General features: G+C 40.6%; 1 protein-coding gene across 7 annotated transcripts; it reads right to left on the bottom strand.

The window, feature by feature from the left end:
* Window positions 1–781: 781 nt before the first annotated feature.
* Window positions 782–23,871, bottom strand: EIF4ENIF1 (eukaryotic translation initiation factor 4E nuclear import factor 1). 7 transcript variants are annotated; one of them, XM_069795199.1, is made up of 19 exons: window positions 23,771–23,871; window positions 22,927–23,053; window positions 19,525–19,598; window positions 18,578–18,705; window positions 17,688–17,983; window positions 16,814–17,015; window positions 15,366–15,541; window positions 12,682–12,817; window positions 12,166–12,345; window positions 9,824–10,053; window positions 8,266–8,337; window positions 7,702–7,885; window positions 7,129–7,208; window positions 6,614–6,753; window positions 6,350–6,434; window positions 5,156–5,288; window positions 3,608–3,952; window positions 3,215–3,379; window positions 782–2,665 (listed from the first exon to the last, which is right to left on the bottom strand). In XM_069795199.1, the coding sequence occupies exons 2-19, from the start codon at window positions 23,044–23,046 to the stop codon at window positions 2,439–2,441; spliced, it is 2,973 nt and encodes a 990-aa protein (XP_069651300.1). In that variant the 5' UTR covers window positions 23,047–23,053; window positions 23,771–23,871; the 3' UTR covers window positions 782–2,438. The 7 variants fall into 7 exon arrangements, with proteins under 7 accessions (XP_069651300.1, XP_069651299.1, XP_069651298.1 ...); XM_069795198.1 differs by lacking the exon at window positions 23,771–23,871 and adding an exon at window positions 23,577–23,760; XM_069795197.1 differs by lacking the exon at window positions 23,771–23,871 and adding an exon at window positions 23,577–23,760 and having other exon boundaries at window positions 22,927–23,050.

Genomic DNA, 23,871 nt, shown 5'->3' with positions numbered 1-23,871 from the left:
AAAAAATTAAAAATAATTTCCCCCTTAGTTTAGAGAAGTCAAGTAAGTTGCACAAGAGAAGCAGGCTGCTCTAAAAGCAGCAGTTCTATTGCTTTTTTAATAGAAATGAATAAAGTTAGAGCTCTAACATGAGCAAAAAGCTTATCAAATGCATTACACTCTAGCATTTGCTCCCCTACAAAAAGTAAGTAGGAGTGTTAGATGTGTCAAAAATGCTCCCTCTGATGTTATGACACATACAAAAAGGGAAGTACAGTGATTTCAGACACCCATTCAAGCACTAAATCCTTGCAACAGTGGTTACTACTCAGCCTGTTAAGAAAATGTTCAAGCCTTGGTTCTACTCCAGGCATTTTCCCTAATATTTTTTCTAAGCTCAGAAGTAAGATTCCCATGTAAGTGAGCTGAACTACAGCAGATGTGCTGGGGTTATCAGCCTTGACTGGAAGGGGGCAGAGTTGAAGCTATGAACAGTGAACCTCATTCACCCTTTCTTTAAAGCTGGTTGATTTTACAAGTTCTAGTACACTGGAATGTCATTCCTTACACTTAACCAAGACTATAAAAAAATTGAAATGCAGCAATTCCATTGTATGTCTTCAGTGAGGCCAGTTACCTTCAAAGCAGACTATTCCTCTCCCCCACATGGAAGATAAAACTAAAGTTGAAATTTTCTGCAGATTCAGCTCAAAGCATGGTTTTAGCTTACACACAAGAAAAATGCTAGAAGTTAATCAATATAGTGACATTATAGTTTAGTTAAGAGCAGTTGATACAGACAGCTGGTAGAATCAACTTTATTTACAGAATGTTACTGGGAAAGTGTCAAGTTAAAAAAGTATGAAAACAATCTTACAAGGACAAGCTGGTGATTGCATGTTCTACACAGATTGTTTTAGGAACAACTGCTAGAAGTAAGGGTGACCCCCAACAGATTCCACATTGGCGATTTCAGCTTGCTATTTCTGTACAACATTGTCTCTGCTGGACTGAAACAAACCCACCACAGCATGCTGGCAATTGTTATAATATAGTCAAGTGATTTTTTTTTTTTCTGCTGCTGGTTTTGCATTCAGTGAGACCTAAGAAAGAGCAAGTCCGTGAGAATTCTGGCTTTGCTTTCACCTTTTTTAAAAGAGCACAATGGCCTAAGCTAGATAGAGGACATGACAGCAGTACTAGACTCAACACAAGTGAGAGTGAAGTGAGGAACCATGCAGTAGAAGGATGGAAGAGAACACTTAACTGTTCAGGAAACAGGCTTAAAAGGAACATAGTATTTTAAAACCAAATATACACCATAAGATCACAAAACTACCCCATCCTCCCCCTTTCAAGCCACAGAACAAGACTCCAAAGGCAAGCTTCACAGTAATTGCATCAGTAGATGCACACTAGATTGAGGACAGTTCTTGGGACTCCCTTCTGTAAATAGAAGTGAAGGCAGTGTAGAACATACCACAGCTATGACTGAGGAGTTGAAGGGCAAGGATTCAAAGGTTCCATTTTGATGACCTTTAGTAACTGGTTTGAAAGATTAAAACAAAGAAAATACTGCAGCTAAACAAGGACCAGCACCAGCCCTGTTGAAAGAGCTATGACCATTAGGAACCTACAGTCTCTTTGCTTATAGCAGACTGAAGATCTGGCTTTATCATTACCAGGTCTCATCCTCAAGGCTGTTCAGACTAAACAATTCGCTCATTTGGTGGCAAGAGTCATACACACAAGGAATCAGACCTTTGCTACACAGACAGCAAGATGTGGGCTTTTTACTTTGACACTTTAGCTACACTGAGTGCACAGTACGTGACAGAAGAACATGAGAGGGAGACCTAGAGGAGATGAGCAGCAAGAAAAGGCAAAGCAACTTTATCCTGTTCACTCACACTTAGGATATGCAACTTTAATCTTAAAGAAAGTCCCACACATACAATGGAGAAAGATCCAAACCATAGGCACAACTAAAGCTCAACTGTTACCAGCTACTCTTATGTACAGCTGTATAGATTCAAAAAGGCTATTCTATGTGTATATATACAAAAGATTGTTTATACACAAGTCTGTACACAAGGGTCTATACATTTAGTTTTCTGCAGGAGGAATCCATAGCTGCTACCTCTACACTAGAGAATATCAGCACTTCATTCACATATCTTACAAAAACAACAAAAAAAAATAGACACTTCCAGGATTAAACTGGCTTTGTCTTGCATCTAAATTTCTTCAGGCTTCACTATTCAAGCCATAATGGATCCTTTAGTCTTGATGCAGACATGAGACCAGGACAGGTGCCATGTGCTTTAGTCTCTCAAAAAGAAATTTTGCACAGAGTGCTAAAAATAAAAGCCCCAAAAAACAAACAGAGGTGAAGTCCTGACTATGGACATTTTTATCCAGTCTAAAGAATTGCAAGTGTTCCACCCAGTGGTCACTGTTCACTGCCGGTATTCCAGTTCATCTACACTGATGACTTTGGATGGCATGGAAGGGAGAGGCTGCTGCAAGACATCTGAACCAAACCATTTTGCAAGGCCAATAGGAGAGCCACTTCTCTGGCTGGGGCGATGGTCAAGCTGTGTGTGCCCATGAGATAATCCAGTCCGAGGCAGCACATTTTGAGGGGTTGTTTGTGCACCAGTGGCTGATCCCTGCGCTCCAGTGCCTGTGAAATGTAAAGCTATTAGAGGTGGAGTAATACGTTCACCCAACAATGAGATTTGCCCTAGAGCAATCGCCTGATAAGGCATGTGAGCTGGACGTGGCTTTTACTCATTCTACTAGCCCTGGGAAATCCAGGCCCCACATGTTTATTCTCTTTAGTACTGCCATCAACTGCCTGACACTGCCAGTTCTGGACACAGTATCATGCAGGTTTTAACTGGAAGACCAGCATCAAATAGCATTTTGAGATAGGTGGGTAGCCTCTCACCCAGCAAGGAAGGAAAGACAGCACATGTGCTGCAAAAGGCAGATGTCAATAGGAACATCTATCTTGAAACTGAATGCTTTGCTTACAACTTTCTTCTGGCATAAGAGCCTGTAGTGCCCCAAACTGCTCAATACCCACACAAGATTAGTGATTATGAATATCTAAATTAACAAAGTAGCTTCCTGTTAGCTCAGCATACTGAAACAGGCCAACAAGTATAGTACCTGGAGCAGGCTAGTCAGTGTCCTGAAACTCACACTCCTGTTTTATGTTTTAGCCTACCTGATCGTTGTAGTTGCTGTTGCATCATCGCTAGCTGCAAAGGTGTCCCAGAACGTGGATTTAAGATGTGATGGCTTGCTGTTGGTAGCGGATAGAAAGGTTGGCCAAGGATGGGAGCAGATATTCCCTGCAAGTGAGACAGGTCCACCCCAGGAGGAAGCATACCTGTTGAACAAGAAGTGAGGAAACTTCTTACCTAATAAGCATAAGGAACTTAAAGCAAAACAAACATTTATATATTTAGATAGACTGGAATTTATTGCCTGGTTTTAAAAGGTAAGCTTTGATGTAATAAACATTACCAGTAATGAGTATCAGTTTGTGCTGTTCCTAACACAAAGTCAGTCTTACAGAGAACATGCATTAACTTAAGGGAAAAGAAGTACGTGTTACCTGCTTGCAGTAGAGGAAGATGTTGCGGATGAACCCCCTGTGCCAGCATTCTCTGGACCAATCCTGGATGCAGTTGATGAGCAGGTCGTACAATTGGTACATGGGGAACAAGGGGTACTTGATGAACAGGACGAAGAAAAGGGCCTCCTGGTACTGGGGAGGCCATTGTAGGAGTCTTTCTACCAGTTGATTTAGGCCTGTAGTCTTGCTCTTTGGTGCAACGATTTGCTTGGGTAAGAGGTGTGGAACATGCAGAGCGTTGCAGTGCAGGTAGTTTGGTACCTAAGGTGGGCAAAGTTTCTTGATCTGCATTCTCCACAGAACTAGACAGTAGGTTATCTGTAGCTAGAATTGAATACAACTATTATAGTCCACAGCTAGAGATTACAACTAAGGAAAATTAAAGCCGATGACTGGATTTGATAGCTAGATTCCAGGACTAGTTGAACTTTAGTCATATATATATATATATATATTTAATAGCAAGCATCTGTCATTCCTGGCTGCTTTTGGCCAAATTATTTCAAAACAGTAACGAGAACAAATGTGTCGCACAGAAATCCCTTGGCAGCAAGCTTAAATTAGGTCAGAATCAGCAGTAACTCCACCTTTAATTCTTATTTTTCCCTTTTCTTAGAAATTTTGAACTGGCAGCATGGATGAGTCAGTCCCAAAGGCAACAGGAGGTACAAGGGATCCTCCCTAGACAAAATTGTAATATGGAGTTGTACCAGAAATCTAGCCTGAAGTCGTTTTCCAGTTTAGATGGGGGTGGGGGTTTTAGCAGCAGCCTTCTGTGTCTGGCACATGCTTAGCAAGATTTGGAACACTAAGGCACCTCAAGAAGGTACTTCCACAGGCCATCTAGATCAGGTAGACAAGTCCTAAAATACCTTAGAATCATCTGCTACTAGTTGAGGTAGCAGTAATAGTTGGAGTGCTAAAAGGTAAAAACCAACTGTGTAATAGGAACTGCAAGCTACTTCTGTAGTTACCAGTATTGAAGACAGTGTCACTGCAATTAGGCATGTTAGTCTTACTGGGTCAGGCAATTGGTATCGAGCATTTCCTTTTAATAGCCACTTACATCAGTTAGGGTGACAGAATGCTTCCTTGACCTGCTACACTTAAGAGCTTAATTGGTCTCAGCTTTGATTGTTCAGTTAAGATGTCCCAAGAGGGCTGTAAGTTGCTTGTACTCAATTACTGGTGTAGAAATATATGAAAGCATTATTGTTAATATGCCTGTTCGTCAAGACCAGATGCAAAGAAACAGTTTTGGTCCAGGCCTCTTAGTATCACTATTGCTCACAAACTGACAGGTAAAGAAAAAATGGCTTTAAACCCAACACTGCTGGAAGACTGCACTTGGAAGTGTATCTTCTCCATGGCTCTAACCCTTCCTCTCATTATAGGCTCATTTCTACACCCTCCTCATCTCCACAAATCAGGAATGTCTAAAGTTAGCCTGGGCATATTATGTGCTGAAGCTCTTTGATGCTATTCCAAATCTCTCTGGTGTGTGTTATTTTAAAGCCATTACGATACCTTCATTTGGCCTCTGATTTTCATCTTTACCATCACCAACTTTCATTTTCCCAGAAACTGGCTCCTCTTTGCTTTTCTCCTTGCTCTCGTACATCTTACGAATCACAGAGGTAGGTGTAAAGGAAGGAGAGAGCTGTAGAGAACATAGTAAGAAGCAACACCTTACTTGGTACTCATTATCTAGGCCACACTATCTTAGTTGTGGGTGGACTCCAATTCCAGCACATCCTTTCCATTTAAAGCTCTTTTGAATCAGCCATGCATGCCCATGATTTTACTTCACCTCATTTCATAGCTTTATTCTATCTTAAGCACTCTCTTTAGCTTTTGCAGAAGTCCAATACTTATATTAAAACCAGCAGATGTTCTCAAAATTAAGTGTACCTTAACAGGCTTGAAAAAGTGGATGAGCTGTATTTTAAGTTACAGCTGTTTCCTTTCCGCTATTGGTTCAGAACAGCAGCTCAACAGGAGTTCCTACAGAGCTGCCTTATCTGTATTAACTCAGGACTGATGCATCTGCAGAAAACTATTGCCTCATTTATATTTTTCCCCCAAAGTCATAACATCTGTGGAAGCCACTCATTTGGTATACAAACAAAAGTACTTGTTTCATTTAGCAGCTGATCAGCTGTGCTAGTCCTGAGCTGCAAATACTTGACTGATTAATCAGAAAATTTAGATCATAGCAACATCCTACACAGTACTGAAGGCAGTGAGGCAACAGCTTGGCTTTGAGATTTTATTTATTTTCAAAGTGACCCTGAAGCTCCTAGGTAATATTTCAACCTACAGGCACTTAAGTAAGTCACTTCATAAGTGAAGACCAGTGTTCTCCAAAGTGGCTAATGGCTTTCAGCACTTGTCCTCTGAAAACTTAAGTGCCAAAATATAAGGGCCTGAGTTTTCATAGTTATCTTCCTTTGGTTTCAGGAGACCAAGTCAAGGTAATATTAATGGTGCTTCTTCAGTTTTAGATAAGATAGTGGTCAGAAAGGGCTGTTTTCCAAAGTGAACACATTAAGTTAAATATGAAGTGTAATTCATTCTTGTATCATGTGGCAACTGATAAAACATGAATGTGATTAACTCCTCTATGGCCTCCCTTTCTCCCATCAACTACAGTTGCTATACTCTAGTTACTACAGACACTTTTACAGCTTTTCCTACAATCATTATACATTAGTTACTGACCATGCTAGTAATGGATGCTGTAGGGGCTGGAGAAGATGCATTCCCTCTGTGTCCTGGCGCAGGTGATTTAGTCACTCGCTGCTGCCTGTTGACAGACAACAAGTTAGTAAGAATTAGCTCTACTCTTGGCACAGAATGAAAGGCAGGATTGCCAAAACCCAATACAAGCTTGAATGACTAGTACTAATATCTAGCAAAAGACAATACTCACATTAAAAAAAATCAGTTGACAGTGTACCCCTCAAATTTCAGTCAGATACTCACCTGTTTCTGTAGCCATCTCTGCTTTTGTCCATTTGTGGTTTACCAAAGCCATGCTGATAGAAGTTTGCTGCCTGTATGGCCAAGTCATGTGGTAATGCTAGTCCCTCTAATGCAGCTTGTTGTATTTCCAGAGGACTCATCTGAAGTAGAGTTGTATAAAAACCACACAAATCAGAGATTGTATTTGGTTAGTTTTTTTTTAAGATACTGAAGTTTCACTGCTATAGCTACTAATGTCTTCACAAAGTGTCTGCCCACCAACAGCTATCTGTGTTATTGACAGACAACAGAAGTTTCAAAAAAATCTTGCACTTGGGGTACTCTAAGATGGGTCCAATTGCAATGAGGTTTTGAGACTGTAATAAATTGGACTTTGCATTCTCATACTCAGAGTGAACTTAATTAAGCATAAACATCTGAATGCAACAGCTATGCATGTGTTTCCACAGGTTAGTTCTAGACCACACAATGAAAAAGAGATGAATACACATTAAGCAAAGAGCATTTAATCTAACCTGGGCAGCAACTGGACTCATGGGCTTCCTTACACCTGGAAATGGATCACCAAGCAATTGCTGAGAACCTTGTCCAAAACCTAAAGAACAGTCAGCAGTTGTATTTAAAAGGATTAACAGTTTCTTTCAATATATACAATATACAACCTTAAGTTAAACAATTCTACATGAATTAAGGATTCCTTATGAAGGCTCTCAGCTCATCCCTTAAGTCTACACACAGCTCTATCTCTTCCTTGTCACTAGGCTGGAGAGCTACAGGGAAGCCATAGTAGTGTTTTGCAATACAAATGGCCAAGTAGTCTCTGAAAATTAGCTTCCTATACAGTAGCTGAGCTCATTACTCCACACCAGAATTTACTGTGAGGTCTAGATGATCCACCACAGACGTCTACATGTTTTTGAGATTAATTTAACATTAGAGACTAGTAAGTAAAAAGGCATCTTGCACTCAAGAGGCAGACACCGACCTGGTTACCCACCAAGTGCCAGGAAGTTTTATTATTCTGCAAAGAATTCTTTAAAACAAACTCAAGTAATAAAAAAGAAAAACTGTTTTGCAAACAGTCTCACCAATGGGTGAAGATATTCTATGGCGCAGGTAGTCTGCAGAAGCAGCTCTAGTTGGAAACACAGGTGGAATCGGGGGAGAAGGTGCTCTTTGTGTCAGTAAAGAGGCTGCAGGTTCCAAACCACCTATGAGGCCACTTAATACATTTGATGAAGCAGGTCTGGTAATGGGTGGACCAAGAAGTTCCTAAGAATAAGTAATGAAAGAATGTTCAGAGTAGGATCAATTTATACAAATGAGCTCATTTTACTACACTACAGGCTACACTATTTATAGCAAGTTAAGAAGACAAGGTGGACTTGTACAACAAGATACTCCAATTCTGGACTGCCCTTAGAATTAGGCACTTGGCCAGGTTTTTTATTTTCAAGTTGTAATCATGGGAAATAGCATGACAAGACAAATTTCTAAGTAAACTGAACTAGTGACTAGTTCTCTTTCCTCTCTCTAGAGTCCTGTTAGTGATCCCGTAATTGCCTTAAATGTCTTATTTTCAAATAATTGTTTTCCCATTGGGGATACACTTTTAAGTACTCCCCCCCCCCCCCCCCCCCAATAAGAAGTACCTGCAGAATATTCTTTGATAGAGGCTGGCCTGGCATCTCTGGAGGTGACAATAAGTGGCTCTCGAGGCTCTGCTAAGAAAATGAAAACATTGTAAATTAGATGTAGATACAACAAGCATCAAACTCATTAAGAGACAATCCACATTTGTCTCAGTGACAGAAATAATTTCACCTGTTCTGTTAGAACCATAGTTTATGCATCAGCCAAATAAAATTCCAGCAAAGTTAAGGGCTGAGCTGGCTCACAGATCTTCCCTAGCTACAAAAATGCCTAGTGCTGGATTGCATACACGTAGTTCAACATGCCTTATTCAGGTTTGGGTAAGATATATGAATTTATAATTGTGTAAACTAGAGATGAAATATTGGGCCAAGTGGCCAACTGAAACTATGCACAAACAAAAATGTTTGTATATTAGACAAATTATTTAAGATATTCTTCTATGCATCAAAATTACATGTCAATGTAAAGGGACAGCCAGAAATGAAAGTCTCGATTTAAGTGTGAAAGTCTGCAAATTCTTCACAGGGAAAATTTACATTCTTCACTATCTTTTAGTGAAGTGGGATGAGGCTGAAAGTCCTTGGGTGAAGTTTGGCAGGAAAAACAGATGCTTTAGACTTACTCATTTGTTGGAAGTATTTTATGGTGCCAGAAGTAGTTATTGATAGCTTCTGGGTTAAGCATACTGTTTAGGCAGTTAGTAGCAGGATGAAATTTCATACTACAATCTCTTCCAGCCTAAAGCTTAGTATCATCTGTTGTTTAATATTAATCTTTCAGCTAACAAGTATTCAGTTTAATTTAATCTTAGTACAAATAATTTTACAATCCCATTTTAAAATATTAGACCATACACTGACATACCTCTTAAAAGCCACTAAAGCAAGACATCTGAACTTCAGGTAAGTGTTAGCTGTACCCATACTACAAGCATTTTAACAGAGATACCTTTTAATAGCAGCACTAAGGCAACCATTAAACTAACACTAGTGAGTCTTCCATAGAGGGGACTGATGATGTCTGTTATACAGATAGTACCTTTTCTACAGATGTATTTTTGTTAAATAAGGTTCAGACAGTATGAGTTCAAATGTAGGAAAGTTTTAGATGCTAATCAAAGTGTCTTCTATAGTAGAAGATTCAGCCTTTTCATCATACAGGATCTTTTTGGGGGCAAGTATTTATAGTCTTCGAGTCCAGATATTAATCAATGGTATTAGATATTCACACAGGTCCACTTTCAAGGTGACAATTATTAAGACTTTTCACATGGTATTAGAGTTCTGGGGCTTTTGGACACTTAACATGGAATCAACCCTGTGAACTCTGAACTGAAGAAAGCCCCGCTTTTATTTGCTTTGGCTAGGGCAAAATGACCAAAGCACCTTCCTTTCCCCTCCAAGCAACAATATTCTAAATGTAAGCCTATATTTAATATCATGCTGCTGTATCCAGTCACAGCTCCCATGTTATCAGAAGGCTCATATAAGGGGTTTCCAGTTCATAACCCATGTCTTACCACAAGTTAAGAAAAGCCAGGAGTCTGCTACTTACATTGACTTTGGGCTGTGAAGGTAGAGTCCCACTTGCCTTCATAGTGCTGACTAGTTTGTTAAATGCAGTCATATCTCCATCTTTCTTGATCTGTCTGGAGCCAGCAACATTCAATGCTTCCTCCATTTGCTCAGCCATAAATGGAGTAGCAATTTTTCCCTCCTGATCCACTTTCAGGCCTTTTAGCCCAGCTTCGACTTCTTCCACTGAAAGTACAACCCCTGAATGTGCTGAGAAATACAGGAGGAATACTGTTAAGCCATGGTTCTCTGTTTACAAGTGAGCTAATAATTCTTGTACAGGTGTTGAGTACAAATTGTTTGAAAACAAGCAACAGCCAAAAACCTATCTTCTGATCTTCATAGCAGCTGTCAAACCATGTCTGACCTGTGTTTAGACTGATATTCTAATATCCAAATTAGGAGGATTGCCATGAACAACTATAGGCACGTAGGACTCCACAAGAACCCATTTAGGTTTCCACTGATAAGTTCTCACTAGCTTTCATTTATCCTGCAAGACATGTTACTACATTTTACAACTTCACCTGCTTTTAATAGAGAATATTCACCTGACAGCTGAGTTTGTTCTTTTTCAGTTAGGAGAGTTCCATTTATCTTATACTCCAGGAGACCAGATGGTCTTACAGCCACAGGGTAAGCAATGTCAAATGGTCTGAAGCTATCGTAAGTGGAGAGAATACATACCTGGAAAATTTAGATACTTTGGAGACTCAGTTACACACTTAGTTTGGTGTGCATAAAGTCTGAAGTAGATTTTTTTTGCTCAGAAATGAAAGCCACTATAGATTTCACTGGCATAACCAGAATAAGGTACAAGTGTCATTAAGCAATACTTTTTTCCTCTGTATGCATATATAAACATCTATCAGTTGCCCCGACATCAAGGCTAGACATGCTTTGTGGACCAGCTAACACACATCACAAGGTATGACACCTTAAGAGAAAAGGCAGAAGAGACAGGAGCATGCCATGGGTTGCTGTAGCAGATGCTGGCCCAAAGAAATAAGACTTACTGGAAATTTGGGCAAGAAGGTGGAGAAAAGAAACAATGATGCAGACATGCAACATGGAACGTGAGGAAAAATGACATTGGTGGAGAGGAATTGACTTGAAAACTCCACAACACTTGAAGAACTGCACAGCATTTTATGGGAATAGAGAACCCACATCAGGTACTTTTGAGTGCATGGAAGCTTCCCCACAATTTTTTGTTCTTTCATCCTTGGTTTGTGAGGATCAAAGTTGAAAAAGCTTTTAGTAGGAAAGTCAGACTAAGCAGAACACAGAAAGGACTTGTAGTTCTATTTAAGTCAAATTAAGAAAAAGTTCTCCACATTAGCCAACACTCCCTACTCCCAGACTGGATGCTTAAGAATATTTGCAGTGCTTGGATGCTTTCCTTCCTAGCTACTTCACACAAATCACAAAGTAGCATTACTTTTTGTTCAGTCCAGTTTACATGGCAATACATGCTGCTTGCCAAAGAGAAACCAATTCGGAATTAGACCTTCAGATCTCACAGAACACATGCATTTTGTACCCTCCATGCATGCTATGGGCCCAAACATGCAAATCCCTAACTTGGAAGTGTCCTTGAACACTAAGTTTAAAGTCAGCCCTGAACTCTGTCTAGAACAGCTGGTGCTAGCAAAAGTGAATTCTAACAAAGTTCCCTGGAATGCCATGATTCTAGCCAAGTTAGCATAACTAAGACAAATCTCTTCCTATGTTGATGCTCTATATTAACCATTTAATTAATGCACTGAACAGTGAGCAGAGACCACTGTGCTTCAAGTGCTAGCAACAGTCTTGAGAAGTTCAAGTTTACAGTACACACCTGAAAAAACTGACATCCTCAAGCCACTGTTCCATCTTTTTAGATACTGATACTTAATGGATCAATGTGATCCATTATAGATGTTTGCAAGAATGACTTACACCAAGTTTTTGGTAAAGCCAGAGTTTAAATGCCACATAGTTTCAGAGCTGACATTACCAGTCTCCAGTATGAAAAACTTATGTAAATGCCATAGACAAAGCTGGAAACTCAGATCAAGACTTGCATCATCTTAACTTATGATTATTACTGGCCAGTAAAGCAGTCCGATAGAGTCCCGATGTCATCCTGTGATTAGGATGAAAAGAATCAGTGATGATATTGACAACTGAGATCTGTTGAATACTGGAATTTCAGTAGTGTAAGTAAACCTGTAATACTTCCTACTCCTGGACTTGGCAGTTGAGGTTTCCAGAATACCAAGCCTCTTGCCTTGAGATACTGCATCACAAGAACTCGACAATATCTGAAGAGGCACTTACTGCTCTCTCTAAGCTTTTCCTTGTTGGCTGAAAGACTTGAGAGAAGAGGTTTTAAGTCCACTTTGGCTTTCTGTAGCATTTCTAGGATGTCCACTTTGTTTTCAGAGTGGTCTTCCAATGGAATGGGAGCAAAGTAGTTTCCAGAGTTCTGGCCAGGGGACAGAATGGCTTGCTCTAGACCTGAAACAGCAAAACCAGGAGCACTGCGACATCAGTTTACCAACCCAATGTCTCCAGATGAACATACACTGGTAACCAACTTCAATATGTCACTGAAAAGTTATGCCTCACACCCCTTGCCCAAGATCAGCTGGAAAGTCATAAGGAAGCATGACAAAAGCATTTATAAAAAAAGAACTTATAGCTGCTTACTCTAAAAGCTTCCAAAAGAATGTCAAGTGCTTAAACTGTGGGAGAATTCACTATCCTAAAGCTTTATCTGCCATGTTCTTATTGAATGAGTAGGAAGGAATATGGAAGGAGGTGATCTGACCCTGCACTGTCCTATAATCTTACCTGCTAGCCTCTCCAGTTCCTCATGTGGTGTAGATCTCAAGCTGCTTGACCGACTTCCAGAACGACTAGGATTAGAAAACCACCTGCTGAACCTGCTGGCAGACACTGAACCTTCCCCCAGCACATCTTCTATCATCTAGATTATGGGGGCAAAAAAAAAAAAAAGATACTCTTAACAGAAGCAAGATCAGCAACATATTTGAGAAGCTTTACTGTGCAATCAAGATTCTTCTGCTACAGACAACTAGATGCTACTCCCAGAGTTTAGCAGCTTTGAACTGTTTTTTTTTCCTCCTAATATGGCAGCATTTGTGTAGTCAGCATAACCCATCATACATCTTCTATTTATACCAAGTATTTGTTCAGAGTAAAACTGTAACTGAAACAGCATAATCAGAGCATCCAAAGATCATTAACTATTCCATTTTAAAGTGGATATGCCAAAAAAGTGAGAAGCATTTGCCCCAAGAATTACAACAAATTATAACAATTAGTAATTCTGAGAGTCAGATGGCTCAAGGCTGGTCCCTATCACTGTACAAAAGGAGTACTCTGATCCATTGGATTTTCTGCAATCACAATTCAATTCAGTTCCAGCACTGGCCAAGGACACTGCTTGGAATGTAGTGCAAAGATTACTCCCCAACTTGCGAGCATCCCACAAGGACTGGGGGGAGAACGCCAGTAGCTACGGGTTACTTGCTTGCACTTCACATGCTGAACCATTTTGGGAATAAGAGGGTTGCATTCTTCAAGTCAGAGTCTGCATCATCAGCAAAGTACTAGCAGCTAGCACTTTCTCCCTTCCAGGCAGAACTGAGGTCACTAAGCAGTATATCATTGAGTTAATCTGTTAGAAGTCACTACAGTTTATAGCAACTGTTTACTTCTTTGCTCATCATTACAAGTATTTAAGAAACAGTGCATTATAAAATTTAACTCAAACTAAAGCTCTTCTTATCTTGCAAGATAGCATCCAGTTAAAAACCTGTTTAATAGGCACAGATGCAGTTTTACCAAACAGCACATTTACTTTTAGAAAAAAGAACAGCTTCCTTCTGCCAGAGAAGCCGTCTTCTCTGAAACAAGGGGCTCTCAACACTATTTACAACAGCAAAACCAAGATAGTATTGATCCGTTTGGTTTTGATTGTTTGAATCTAACATATTAGAAGAATTAAGACAGTTACGTCAGGAAATGTACAAATCTACTATAACACTTGTCACAGACATAACCAATACAAAGAAAGAATATTATGATAAGTTCTGGTTAGTCTGAAACTTGCTTTTTTGACAAATTATAAGCATCTGCCCACTAAAGTTTCATCAGCAGATATTTTGTGATTTGAGAATTCCCTGTTTTTGAAAGGAGTCACCATCTTGTAGATATGCTGAAAAATCAGATTATCAAGCCTAACAGACACATCATTTACATCTTCTATAGAGAGAACAAACTCTCCGCTATGTATGTATGACAAACCTTTTTTAATGCAAGCAGCTCTTCCACATTAAAGACTAGGTCAGGATTCTACTTTTTTAAACCTTAACATTTCTAAACTGTATATCAGGTCTGTTTCTTTCCTGTCAGAGTATTATTATTTTTTATTTAAACTTACCTTTCTACAACACTAAGCCTTTTTACTCAAATTCTATCTACTAATCAGTTATACCATCTAGAATAGTCAAGAATAGCTTTTCTTCCTAGTGATGTAGAGGTCAGAATAGAAACATCAGCAGTTGATGGATTAGGCCTGTGCTTAGTCAGTACTTGCTGGACCCACTTACCCCTTCTTGTGGTGAAGAAGAAAAAGCATGCTAAGGTACAGACCAGGTACAGCTTTCAGACTAAAAACAATGAACACTAACCAACTACTATTACCTCTAGAAATCAGATGTTCAAGAACTGCACACTACCAACAGAAGTACCAGAATCCCCATCAAATCATGGCTGGAGGAAAAAATCCACTATTGGAAGAAACTTTCGGTGCAAGTGTCAGTCTTTCTTCATAGTCTTGTTACTAGCTCCTAGGTATCAGTAGCATCCCACATATGACCTGGGCTACACAGAGTATCTACTAGTCACATCAATAACATTGTTTAAACATGCTTTTGACTGAAATAATAGGCTATGTTTCTTTTTCCAACTCAGTAGTAATAGTTCTAAATAATGAATTAACCACTATACAGAGGTTTAAGTAATAAAGATTCAAACCCTGTCAGACATACATCCTTTCAGCCACATTACTGGTATCGATAACAATGCAACTATATCTGAGACAGCATTCATCAGGTGTCTCCAGGCTTACTGCCTTCCAGGAAGCTCGCACAACACATCCATTTGAATGGATTTGAGTGAAACTTCCCTGAACATATCTGTAATAATTTCAAAGATCATCCACCCAGGATGCTCATTTTGAGTCTTCAAGTGATGACCAAAAAGGAAAAATAATCAACTAGCTTGCCTCATACACTTTCTTTGGAGATGGAGCCAGTCCCAGGGATAACACTTTAGAAGTAACATCCTAACACTGCAAAGCTAAATCTCCGCAAATTCATCTTAGACTTACACGCTGCATAAAGCGACTTCACACAGCAGGAAGTTTTAGCTTTCACTGAATGCAGCCGCAGCAAAAATGCTGCTTATGAATACAGCCAGTTCTAGAAAAACAAAACAAAACACCTCACCGAAGCCAGGCCAGGAACACTTTTATCCAAGTTAAAGAACTCATTGAAGTCAAACTCTCCTGGAGCTGGTTCTTGTAAAACAGCTTCCCTAGGAACTTCTTGATCTGCTGGAGTTTCATTGGCAAGGACAGCTTGTGCTTCATCCTCTTCTGCCACTCCACCATTGCATTCTATCCCTTAAAAAGAAAATAATCAAGTGATTGCTGAGTCACTGAACTTGACTATTTCCTATGGGAACAGTGCCTAACAGTCAATGCATTTGCCTAGGAATTAGGAGCATAGGACCAGAGTAATCTAGCCACCTATGTGATATTTCATCACTTATATTGTGCTGGCTGCAGTCTGCCACAACAGAAACTAGCACCCACTAGAACTCCTAGCACAGAGCTTCTAGTCTGTAATGAAGACTATCTACTTCAAGAAAATAAGAACTGCCACTGAATCATGTGTAAACAACTGCACCCTGATCAACCCAGGAAGTATACAGAACAGATCAGATATTACATCACACCAAGCAGATACAGCTGTTACAGTAAGTTAACAGCTGCTGCTGTTTTTCCATCAAGAATCCTTTGGCAGCTCCTGCCTTCTTCCTAGGTGCCCCCAGAGAGCAGACTCCCTGAAAGCTGTTACTTGACACAAGTTCTTAATATTGTCAACATATGACAAATATTGCTCCTCTCCTCCAGCAGGAGCAAAGCACATGGCATTTTAAAGACACAACAAGCTTGCACAGGTGCTGCAAAAAAGCTGTAACATGACTACAAACCTAGTATACTTGAAACTGTACTACATTTTGGTTAAGCGAATACACAACTAAACCTGAACTCTTCAGGTTTATGTTGTCCACCTGTGGAATTTCTAGCATTAAGAAGTCATCCTCTCTCTTGCCTCAGAGAGATTTATACTACAGCTTTCACAGTGGTAATAATAATTGTAGACTTGAAGTCCAATGACTGCAGACAAATTCAGATAGTCTCCAAATTCAGCTTAAAGCTGTATTACTGGCAGCTGTATGTTCAACTCAGTGTTCCTAATGTTAGTATTACTATAAGGAAAAAAAAAAATATTTCAAGTACCTCAGAGCATTAGCTTAGTTTAAACCAAACCTTTAGCACCCAGCAGGGTATAGAAATGGACAAGACCTTTTTAAGAGCCTACAAATTCCTGGTATCATTCAACATCCATACAAGATTTTTTTTCCCAGCCTCACAGTCCTGCCTGCCTTTTGAAAAAATAGTATTTTATCACTTAAAGATATTTGCAGTCTGAAAGATCAGTCATGGGCCTTACATCTTATGCTTCAGGATGATCAAAACCTACGCAAGTTTAAGATAAAGGCTGGTAAACTGCATTATTCTTTACAATTGCCTGGATCTGTAACAATCACCTCTACACCCAGCGCCATACTAGCCAACAAGCAAAGCTTTTGTCGAATCTGCTATTACCTTCCTTTAGTGAGGCCGTGCGTCGTCTTGTACGTTTTCTCCCTTTGTGATCCTCCTCCAAAATTTTATCATCAAAGCCGGTGAGCTCAATGGTTTCAGACTGACTTGTAGGACCAGCAGAAAACCACTCGGGTTCCTCTTCAGTGTAAGAGTCATTCCTTCTTCGCTCCCCAAAGACACGCTTGCTGTCACCAAATTCCCTCTGAAGTGAGATATTAAAAACATTAACCATAAAATGCTGTTTCGTAAGACTCCTCCCTGACCTCCAAAGCAAATTACCACCTTTTTACACCAGTTCTGGATTTTTTTTCTTTGTTTGTTTTTTTTTTTTTTTAAGTTTTATATGCACACTCTGCATGCTCAGTAAGCTTTTACATTTTAAGCTTCACAGTTGAACTTCTGCTTCATTACACTGAAGGCTATTGGTCTGCCAGTACCTAAACTCAGTGTTGTATCCTGAAAGGTAGGCTAGTGGTTCCTCCTTTTTAAAAAAAAAAAAAAAGAAAAAAATTATGTCTGAAAGCATGGAAAGCTTCCACCTGAGTTTAGAGACACTCACCAACAACTTCTAGGTCAAGAACTAGAAGTGAACTATTAGACTTTTTAATATCTTTCTATTACATCTACCACAGGCAAGGTTTGTAAGCTACACAGTATTAGACGCATCCCAGTTGAGCTGTCCAAAGGACTGAAAACTAAGTTTTTGAAGCACTGAGTGCTTGCCCTTTACACCATAAAGGTGCTTTTAAGAAGAAATGGCCTACTTGCACAGAACACTCAACTGCTGCATGCAGATAACTTGCCCCTGTTGCTTTTAGTGCAAAGTGTCCAAAACCTCTGATTTAATATGCAATCAGGAAAAGAAAGAACAAACCCTGAAGCGTTTATCTTTGTAGTCCCTCTCACGATCTCGGTCTCTTGCATCTCTAGAATCACGTATGTCTTTTTCACCACCCCGGTGGTCTTTATCAAAGTTACGAGAAGAGATAATTCTTCCACTGCCAATCCTACGGCCACCAATAACACGGACACCGTCATTCTCCTTTTCTAATGGGCTCCCTGCTCGACGTGAGCTAATAGCTGCAGTTACATGACAGCCACCTCCAAAGCTTCGCCTTTGTGGACTTAAGACTACATCCAAGTCATCTTCTTTCACTCGCTCTCTTGGATCTACAAGTCAAAGACCACACAAAAAGCACTGACTTTAATGTATTAGTAAATACAAGCTAGTTATCTGTATAGTAGCCTTCTGTTCCATAGCCTTGCTGCTATCCCAGAACTTTGCGAAGGAAAACACTCATGATTTATTTTCACGAAGCTAATCTAGCTGAGACCACAGGAAGTGCAGAGGAAAAAAAATTAAATTTACAGTTGGATATTGAGGAATCATTGCAGTCTCCTAGGAAGTACCTGCTTTCCCACTATAGGCCTTTTAAGTACTCAGTCTTGAATTGTAGGGAAATTGTCCCCTGCGTTATTACATTTACATTTTACTTGCATTATTACATATGTATTTACTATTATATAGCAAAAATAGTAGGATATAATAACTGACTGCTACTGAAGTTTGCTGTTAGATAAGTTACCAGAATACCAGAAACTAGACTATAGTCGGAGCAATCAAGATTTCCTTGACACTTATTCCGTGCAGTCAAACAATTTTCAGAGATACTTTGTTTAGTCATATTTGTGTCATCCCAAAGGAAAGGTTTTGCCAACAGCCTATGTTCACTTTTGAGTCTTGTGCTATAAGAACACACTTACCTACTATCCTACGCATAAGAGAAGTCCGATCTGAATCCAAATCTTTTTTAAAGCTTTCCACTGGTGAAGTTCTTCCTGAACTCGGATATAAAGATGCATGCCACTTCTCTGGATCCCAGACACCATCGCTATGAAAATAAAATTGCAGGATTGTTTGCTACTTGTAGTCTAATAAGTAATTCATAGTACTGCTGCTGAAAACCTGGAATTCACTGACTAGTAGTCTGTACAAGTGAAGCACCTTTCATACCCAACTTCTAAATCTTTGCCTTACTATACTTTATTACCTCATACACAGTACTCTGGATCCCTTCTGTAACAGTAAGGAAGTAAAATACCCAGCATCAGATTATAAAAGGGACAACATATGGACATGTTGTCCCACCAGTTATTGGTGAAGTTTGCTTAGTACACTGAAAAACAGCTCAAGTAGATCACACAGCACTGTTTTTAAGCACTCAGAAAATTCTACCTCAATCTCATGCTTACTTGTACAATAAATTAATCTGAATAGTAAAGATACTGCTGTTTAGCAAACTTAGAAACACAAGCCAAAACACTCTCACCTTCATTCTTAAATAAGGTACACTGTCAACGTGGGAGTCATCTATCAAGCAAGTCAGCTTGTTGCAACATGACCCAGTCAGTCTGTGCTATACAGCCATCTATATTCTTGGTAGTTTTTCCTGCAAGTCCGTAAGACTCGTGTGAAGTTATTTTCTGCTGGATCTCATGTTACAATCTTTGTTCAAAGCACAAAATCCCTAGCTAGAGCATTAAGCCTTTCCTAGTAGATTAGTACTTCTGAAAACACTGTCATACACTAAACTCTGCAGCACGTATACCTTGCATCAATGTAAGTGCACTTCTTAGCTAAGAACTTTTTGCAATTTAAACTTTTATTTTGGAAAAAAATGTATATAGTTTTTGTAGAATGAAGAAAATACCTGTCATATTTTTCAGAAAGACAAGAAGGTCTTTGCTTAGAGTAGGGACGCTCTTTAATATCCAGCAGTTCCTCCTAGGAAAAGCAAGCAGTTAATTCCAATTCTTACCCAGACAAGACTCAAGTGACCCAAAATATCTATTCCAGACTGCCTGTTCAATTTAGTGTTTTAATTTGACTACCCAAGTTTCCCAATACGTCGTTTCATTTCCTGTGAAATAGTGCAGTGAAAAGTTGACCTTAGACAGCAAGTTTATTTTTCAGTTCTTCTACCACTGACCACTGAACAAACACTTATTTGAAGTACTAAGCCTTACCAGGTCAGGTTCAGTCCTCATTAACACTTCAAAGGCCATTCACATCATACATGTTTACCTATTCACTTCCCTGGACCATTCAGCTTATAAGCAAGACAGGCATCATTGATACTGGAGCTAGTAAGTTCTCAAGATGGAATCAAAATTGCTATGTTTAACACTATATTAAGATTCAGCAGGTAAAAAAAAGCATTACCACAATACCAGTTACTAATGTAGATCTGCAGATTCCACAGAAGCTTGCAATTTGACCACCACCAATTCCAAGATACCTAAATGCACATTATACAATTACCGACTCTACCCAACACCAAATCAATGCTGAATAATTACTACAGTTCTCCCACTTTCTACCAGCTTTCAAATACAGTCCTTAGTTTACTATCACACACCCCTGAGCAGTTAGTCATTTGAGGCAAACTAATAATCAATCTACACTCTCACTGCAGTTTGCTACACTTAAAAAGCATTACCAGTGGCGTGATCATCAGTGCTTTGAACCATCATTAACTTGGCTGCAGTCAATGTGCACATTTCTAATTAAACTTACTCACTCTCCCTAGGATTACCTTTCTTCAATCTGCCTCACTCCCAACTGTACTGAATTGATTCAGAACTGTGCAGAAATCAGTAGGCAGCTGGAAGGATAAAGAAATCCTAACAGCAGACACCGCACATCAGCCGAACTGAAGAAGGAAATCCCTTTACCTTTTTCCCAAGGATACAATATCCTCTAGAGCTTTTACATCATTATCCCCATGTGATTAAAATCAGTTCATTAGCTATGGGAGCTTCATACTTGAAAGTTTCCACATAGCAGCTTCCCCTGGACAAAACCTTAATATGCACACACACATACCTACATCTATACCCAAGCATCATCCTGTACTAGTCTTCAGCAAAAAGACTTCCATTAAAGAGAGGGAGACTAGCCTTTCTGCCCACAGCTTCCCAAAATAAACCTTGATCTACAAGGAACATCAGTGCTGTAATGCTATCATTGCCTGATGCAGATATCACAAGTATTAACAGCACTGTCCATCACCAGACTTGAAACTGACTATTTTGTTGGCCACGAGAGGGAGTCCATAGACTCTCAAGCAGATCCTATTGCAATTCTTCCATTGAAGTGAGGAAAATTTGAATTGTTTCTTGGCTTTCGCTCATTAGCTGTGTGCCCTTGGAGCAACAGCTTCCAAAAAACTAGAGGCGACACAGCTTGGACTATATAACATCCTCATGAGAGTGGAGATTAACAGTGGCACTTCCAGAATGTGGTTTTGGGTGGGGGTTTTTTTTTTTTTTTTAATTCTCACACTAGCACTTTTAAGTGGGTGGAGGAAAGTGTGTTTAGGTGTTATTAAACAGTTTTATTCAGTTTAGAAGGATTCATAGTACAAGCCAATTGTTTTCCTACTGGTAGTAAATGCATATAAGCTGTTAAAGGAAATCAGCTCCCCCTTCCAAATCAGCAGCACATGTCTTGAAACAGTGTTTCTCTCATCCCTAATTAACAGGAAACTGGATCATGTGAAATTGCCTTACAACATTGATTACAGGAGCACCTTAAACCAGCTATATTTAAGATGCTACTCATAAAAAACACCACCACAATGCAAGATATTTTAACACAGATTGATTTCTGGTGTTTCTTGAGTTTAGACTCCTTGGAAACCAACAGATAAATAAGACCAGATGCCTTCTGGCACTAGTTCTGCAACTCTATCCTGATCAGAAACTACAGGTACTGAATTAACAAAACTGAAGCTACAAGTGGATCGGTTTCAGTGTATAGCTACCACCAGCACTAGCTGAATACTGCCCAAAAAAGCATACAGAATTTGAAGCTGCATTCAGTTACTACTCTTGAGAGGAGCTGGGCAAGGCTGAACAAGTATAGATACACCACTTTTCCAGCAGCAAAAAAAGTTTAAAGAGAGCTCCTCTCCTTCACTTTATAGTTAATTAAATAACAAGGTCTGAGCAACAGTATAGTTTACATCTTAGAAGGTTAAGTCTACATCTTTTCGAATAAGTTAGAGATAATTAGAAAGCCATACAATTCCCATGTAAGTTTTGCCAATTATGAAGTACTTGGTTTATTGTTGATGTCTCGTTAAAATAAGCTAGCCCTACTATCTCAAGAGAACAAAGCCACAATGATAATTTTTTTTCTTTTAAAAAACAACCTAGTAGGAAGCTAACAGTTCAGAATTCCTCAAGTAAGATAACACAGTCAGCAACAACACACTGTCTCACCCTGTTCCACACTTCAGGCCATTTGTTGCAAACAGTCTTAATAGATTTCCACAAAGCAATGACCACCTGTTCCCACAGGTTTCAGCAATGGGAAAATCAGCCACCATTACAGGCTCTTTCTAAAAGCATGTTTTTCAGCAGTGGTACCAAAACCTCAAGCAAGATTTGAACCTTGAACCCCACAGCATATCAAACTCACTTAGTATTGAAAGAATCTTTATTTGCAAGTTATTTATTGTTCTTCCACTCATGCACATATTTGGGTATCACAGCTAAACAAAAGCACCTGTATTAAAGTTTTAACACTAAGCACTGGTTGGAGTCAGAAGCACTTTGGCTTCCAGCAGCCAAATATGAGCAATTCTAAGATTACAAAAAGGCATCTTAGTAAACACCTTAAAGCTTCCGATAAGATCTAGTGTGCTACATGTTCCAAGGAAATGGCATCTACTGTAAGGAAACATTTTGGTCAACAGCTTACAGGAACGTTGCTGAAAGCAGAACTAGAACTATGAAGTGCAAGCACTTGGGAAAGCTGGTAGAACAACATACTTCAGTCTCTACCATAATCTCTCCAGCACATGCTGTGAGGTGCTCAGATATTAAAATAAGGTGGTGGGAATCAAAAAGTGCATCAAGGACAGGACCGCGCAGCTACATCAGACTTAAGTCACTCATTTCACACCACCTTGCAAATCCTAATCCAAGCAAAGACTTTTCAGCCTTCACCTCGCTGCTTCCCTCTCAGAGAAACCTCCACCTCCCACTCTACTTCTGTGACCAACAGCTCCGCGCACAACTTCCAGAGGAAAGGGGAGAGCGCTAACCTTTGTGTAACGATGCGGGTATTTTGTCACAATTCTGTTCAACTCCAGGAAAGCATCACCGTTTTCAGTTTCTGTTACGCCTCCTCTTTTATCCATGGCTACTCCAAAGCCTTTGACCATGGACCTACTTAAAACAAAACCAGGCCGTCAGCTTTTGAGACGTACCTTTCCAATGGGTGCATCCACCTTCCAGCCTAAGACCATCCACTACTTACAGATAACAACCCCATTCCTTAACAGTGCCTTATTTTTTTTCTTTTTTCCCTACTCGTAGCCCCCCCCCAGCCCCTCCCGCGGGAACACTCAGCCCGATCCCGAAGCCCGCCGCCCCCGAGCCCAGCTCCTAAGCAGCTTTACCACAACAAAGATCCCGAAGGAGAGGGGCCGAGCGGCAGGGCCGGGGGGGGGGGGACACGACATCGGGACAACCCCCCCCCTCACACACACCCACACACCATCCCCGCCGCACCGGGAGGGGACGGGCCCCACTCGCCTGGCGGCGGCGGGGGGGGAGGCAGCGCGGCCCAGGCCCTATCCCAAAGCACCGGAGCCGAAGGGGGGGAGGAGGAGGAGGAGGGCGGCGGCGGGGCAGGTGACTCAGCGGATCCTCACCTGCCCCGCCGGTCTCTCACCCAGGGGGTCGCACTCACCGCGCCGGTCGGCGGGTCTCCCGACGGCGCTCCGCTGAAGGCCTTACCGCCGCCCGCGGCGTTTCCTGCTCCCGGCCACCGGCTCCGCTTACAACCCCTAGACCGCCCTCCTGGCGGCGGCGCCCGGCGCCGCTCTCGACCCCTTTTCCTTCCTTCCTTCCTTCCTCCTCCTCCTTCCCGCGCCACACGCGCACCGGGTCGGCTCCGGCCCCCTCCGCGCTGGCTCGCGCGCCCTCTCCCTATTCGCCCGACTCTGTCTCTCCTCAGCCGCCGTAACCGGGGCCTTCCGCTCCCC

This window comes from Haliaeetus albicilla, chromosome 10 (genome assembly GCF_947461875.1).
Source record: "Haliaeetus albicilla chromosome 10, bHalAlb1.1, whole genome shotgun sequence".
Lineage (NCBI taxonomy): Eukaryota > Metazoa > Chordata > Aves > Accipitriformes > Accipitridae > Haliaeetus > Haliaeetus albicilla.
The sequence above is the reverse complement of the archived record's forward strand: the minus strand, read 5'-3'. Positions and strand labels throughout refer to the sequence as shown.

Excerpts from the sequence above, each read along its gene's own strand:
- EIF4ENIF1 (XM_069795199.1), bottom strand. The coding sequence starts at position 23,046 with ATGGTCAAAGGCTTTGGAGTAGCCATGGATAAAAGAGGAGGCGTAACA. Across the intron at positions 17,016-17,687 it reads ACAAAGATAAACGCTTCAGG|AGGGAATTTGGTGACAGCAA; the intron begins GTTTGTTCTTTC and ends ATCTCACTTCAG. Across the intron at positions 8,338-9,823 it reads CTTCACAGCCCAAAGTCAAT|CAGAGCCTCGAGAGCCACTT; the intron begins GTAAGTAGCAGA and ends TCATTTTCTTAG.